This window comes from Protopterus annectens, chromosome 15.part0 (genome assembly GCF_019279795.1).
Source record: "Protopterus annectens isolate FY-2018-M chromosome 15.part0, PAN1.0, whole genome shotgun sequence".
Classification (NCBI taxonomy): Eukaryota; Metazoa; Chordata; order Ceratodontiformes; family Protopteridae; genus Protopterus; species Protopterus annectens.
In genome coordinates, this window is record NC_056749.1 from 175,773,981 (window position 1) to 175,778,168 (window position 4,188).

Consider the following 4,188-nt stretch of genomic DNA (forward strand, 5'->3'; position numbering starts at 1 on the left):
CACTGACAAGTAGTACTCTAAGGAAGTCTAAGGTATATGTCATTTTCCCCACTGTAGTGCGATCCTGGTGTTAGTATATATAGTTAGGGCGTAGCCCCCCACCTAATTGGGTTTTACCAAATGTAAAACAAAACCAGATAACAGAAAACGAAATTAAGTGGGGGCTGTGCCCCCCCACACCACCCCTAACTATATATACCAGGATCGCACTACAGTGGGAAAAGAACATATACCTTTGACTTGCCTTAGAGTACTACTTGTCAGGGAAATGAGTTTTAGATGAAATGAATTTGAGGTGATTTGGTCTCAATGGAGTGGGTGTCAGTGAAATGGTCTTTCAGTGAAGTGATACGAATGCAGATATAGATATCATTTCTGTGAGGAAACCGCATAGATCTTTGACAATCAGTAACAATAGACACTACCAAAATCAGTATACATTTGTGTGGTTTTCAATTATTTATTACATTTTTGTATGCTAAACATAGGGGCTTGGGTACCTGGTAGCAGCAGCTTACAATACATTACTGTGCATCTGTTTTCAACACTTTTGGTGATTGCACATTACTGATGGTTGTCAGAGGTGGCATTGTATTTGGTAGGTTATTTGTCACTATAAAATTATCATTGCTGCAAGCAGTTGAAATGTATTATCGTGATAATTTTTTTTTCACTTTTATCTTGCAGGAAGCCACACAGATCTGCGGGCAGTGATAACATTACATACTAAGAACAAAGCCAAATGTTTCCTATTCTTCAACTTAAATAGCACTAACATCATACCTACTGACTTCATTGTGTGCCTAGAATATGTTTGCAAAGTATAATCTGACATGTTCAAATTGTCCTTCAACTTCAACTCTGTAAATGTAATTTTGTTAAAATATTTTATCCAAATAATTAACTGAAGTTCAATAATTTTGGTATTAATAATAAGCACTAGAGTCCATCAGTCGCCTTCAAAGCAGCATTCGTTTGTATCATTCTGTTCTGTGCTGCTTTCTGTCTCTACATTTCCACAGTATATGAACTACTTCAATTTATTTCTCAGTTTTAGTATACATACCATGTACATTCCATGAAACAGTCTTATTTTGCTTTTTTGTCTTTTCTTGAAAAGTGACTTCTGCAACTGCACAGCCTGCATAACAGATCAAATACAATGCATTTCTTATTTTCTGCTTATAACCACAACTAGAGCACAAAGCTATACTTTCAATTGCTTAATAATAATAATAATAATAATAACAATGTTATTGTTATCATAACACACTTTTGTTCTTTTCTTAATTTCCTGTTTATTTTAGCTAGCGTTTTAATTTAATAAACTTAATAGTTCTTAAGTTATCTTTTAAAATTGCATAGTAGAAATGTTGCTTATTGTGGATGTATCAGTCATCCAAAGTTAAATCATGGGGCTGCATTCATAAAGATACCATGACATGTACCCTTCTGATATTCAGCAAGCACCCTTACATGGTGCTACACAGACCTCCAACACAAAGAGTTGCAGCAGCATGAAGGGAAGACTCTGAGGCCATGATGAATGCTAATGAGGCATTTCAGGGGAGAAGTATATGCATGTGCTATCTTCCTGGAATCACCTCACTGGTTCTACAAATTGGCAGTGTAAATCAGCATGGACATGCCCATTACATTGCAGTAATGAACAGGACAAAAGACCATGTTCAACCACCAAATGCAAAAGTGATGGTGGGGGAGCACAAGACACCAGAGCTTACTTTAAAAGTGCCATAATGGCACTGACATCAAAATGAGGATGGGGGGTTTAACAGGACACCAGGTATTAATATTTAAAATGGTGTACCATCTCTGATATAACTAAGAGGATTGCAGGTGGAGGGAAAAACACACCCTACAGTGCCACAATGGCACCAGTTGTATTATAGGGATTGGGAGTGGGGAGATACACTAGACTAGGGCTTATGCATATGTGCTGTAGCAGCACTAACACTGCGTCTCCTGTTTGAATATGTAAATTGAGCTCTGCTTTGCCTGACGTTGTGTCAAGGTCTAGATCCTTGAGTATAGACACTCAGTACCATTCCAACAACTGCAGCATGCACCATAACCATTTATCTCTCAAGCAGCAGTACCATTCCAGCAACTGTAGCATGCACTATAACCATTTACCTCTCAAGCAGCCGTACCTTTCCAACAACTGTAGAATGCACCAAAATCATTTGCCTCCCAAGCAGCAGTACCATTCCAACAACTGCAGCATGCACCATAATCATTTACCTCTCAAGCAGCAGTTCCATTCCAACAACTGCAGCATGCACCATAATCATTTACCCCTCAATCCACAGTACCATTCCAACAACTGCAGCATGCACCATAATCATTTACCCCTCAATCCACAGTACCATTCCAACAACTGTAGCATGCACCAGAATCATTTGCCTCTCAAACAGCAGTACCATTACAACAGCAGCAGCATGCACCAGAATCATTTACCTCTCAAGCAGCCGTACCATTCCAACAACTGCAGCATGTACTGTAAGTATTTACCTCTCAAGCAGCAGTACCATTCTAATAATGGCAGTATGAACCAGAATTATTTGCCTCTCAAGCAGCAGTACCATCCCAACAACCGCAGTATGCACCAGAATCATTTACTTGTCAAGCAGCAATGCCATTCCAACTGCAGTATGCACTGCAATCATTTACCTTTCAAGCAGCAGTACCATTCCAACAACTGCAGCATGCACCATAATCATTTACCTCTCAAGCAGCAGCTCCATTCCAACAACTGCAGCATGCACCATAATCATTTACCTCTCAAGCAGCAGCAGTACCATCCCAACAACTGCAGTATGCACCAAAATCATTTACCTCTCAAGCAGCAGTACCATTCCAACAACTGCAGCATGCACTGTAATCATTTACCTTTCAAGCAGCAGTACCATTCCAACAACTGCAGCATGCACTGTAATCATTTACCTCTCAAGCAGCAGTACTATAATCATTCACCTCTCAAGCAGCAATAACATTCCAACAACTGCAGCATGCACCATAATCATTTATCTCTCAAGCAGCAGTACCATTCCAACAATGGCAGCATGCACCGGAATCATTTGCCTCTCAAGCAGCTGGACCATTCCAACAACTGCAGCATGCACCAGAATCATTTACCTCTCAAGCAGCAGTACAATTCCAGCAATTGCAGCATGCACCATAATCATTTACCTCTCATACAGCAGTATCATTCCAACAACTGCAGCATGCACCAGAATCATTTGCCTCTCAAGCAGCAGTTCCATTCCAACAACTGCAGCATGCACCATAATCATTTACCTCTCAAGCAGCAGTACCATCCCAACAACCGCAGTATGCACCAGAATCATTTACTTGTCAAGCAGCAGTACCATTCCAACTGCAGTATGCACTGCAATCATTTACCTTTCAAGCAGCAGTACCATTCCAACAACTGCAGCATGCACCATAATCATTTACCTCTCAAGCAGCAGCACCATCCCAACAACTGCAGCATGCACTGTAATCATTTACCTCTCAAGCAGCAGTACCATTCCAACAACTGCAGCATGCACTGTAATCATTTACCTCTCAAGCAGCAGTATCATTCCAACAACTGCAGCATGCACCAGAATCATTTGCCTCTCAAGCAGCAGTTCCATTCCAACAACTGCAGCATGCACCATAATCATTTACCTTTCAAGCAGCAGTACCATCCCAACAACCACAGTATGCACCAGAATCATTTACTTGTCAAGCAGCAGTACCATTCCAACTGCAGTATGCACTGCAATCATTTACCTTTCAAGCAGCAGTACCATTCCAACAACTGCAGCATGCACCATAATCATTTACCTCTCAAGCAGTAGCACCATCCCAACAACTGCAGCATGCACTGTAATCATTTACCTCTCAAGCAGCAGTACCATTCCAACAACTGCAGCATGCACTGTAATCATTTACCTCTCAAGCAGCAGTATCATTCCAACAACCGCAGCATGCACTGTAATCATTTACCTCTCAAGCAGCAGTACCATTCCAACAACTGCAGTATGCACCAAAATCATTTATCTCTCAAGCAGCAGTACCATTCCAACAATGGCAGCATGCACCGGAATCATTTACCCCTCAAGCAGCTGGACCATTCCAACAACTGCAGCATGCACTGTAATCATTTACCTCTCAAGCAGC

At 41.0% G+C, this 4,188-nt stretch overlaps 2 protein-coding genes across 2 annotated transcripts; both read left to right on the forward strand.

Annotated features, from left to right (window-relative positions):
- Positions 1-2,189: 2,189 nt before the first annotated feature.
- Positions 2,190-3,011, forward strand: LOC122789806 (histidine-rich glycoprotein-like). The gene has a single exon (XM_044057248.1). It carries the CDS (start codon positions 2,190-2,192, stop codon positions 3,009-3,011), a length of 822 nt encoding a protein of 273 aa, XP_043913183.1.
- An 18-nt stretch (positions 3,012-3,029) lies between these two features.
- Positions 3,030-3,866, forward strand: LOC122789807 (histidine-rich glycoprotein-like). Its single transcript, XM_044057249.1, has one exon. It carries the CDS (start codon positions 3,030-3,032, stop codon positions 3,864-3,866), a length of 837 nt encoding a protein of 278 aa, XP_043913184.1.
- The last annotated feature ends 322 nt before the right edge of the window (positions 3,867-4,188 follow it).

Excerpts from the sequence above, each read along its gene's own strand:
- LOC122789807 (XM_044057249.1), top strand. The coding sequence starts at position 3,030 with ATGCACCATAATCATTTATCTCTCAAGCAGCAGTACCATTCCAACAAT.
- LOC122789806 (XM_044057248.1), top strand. The coding sequence starts at position 2,190 with ATGCACCAAAATCATTTGCCTCCCAAGCAGCAGTACCATTCCAACAAC.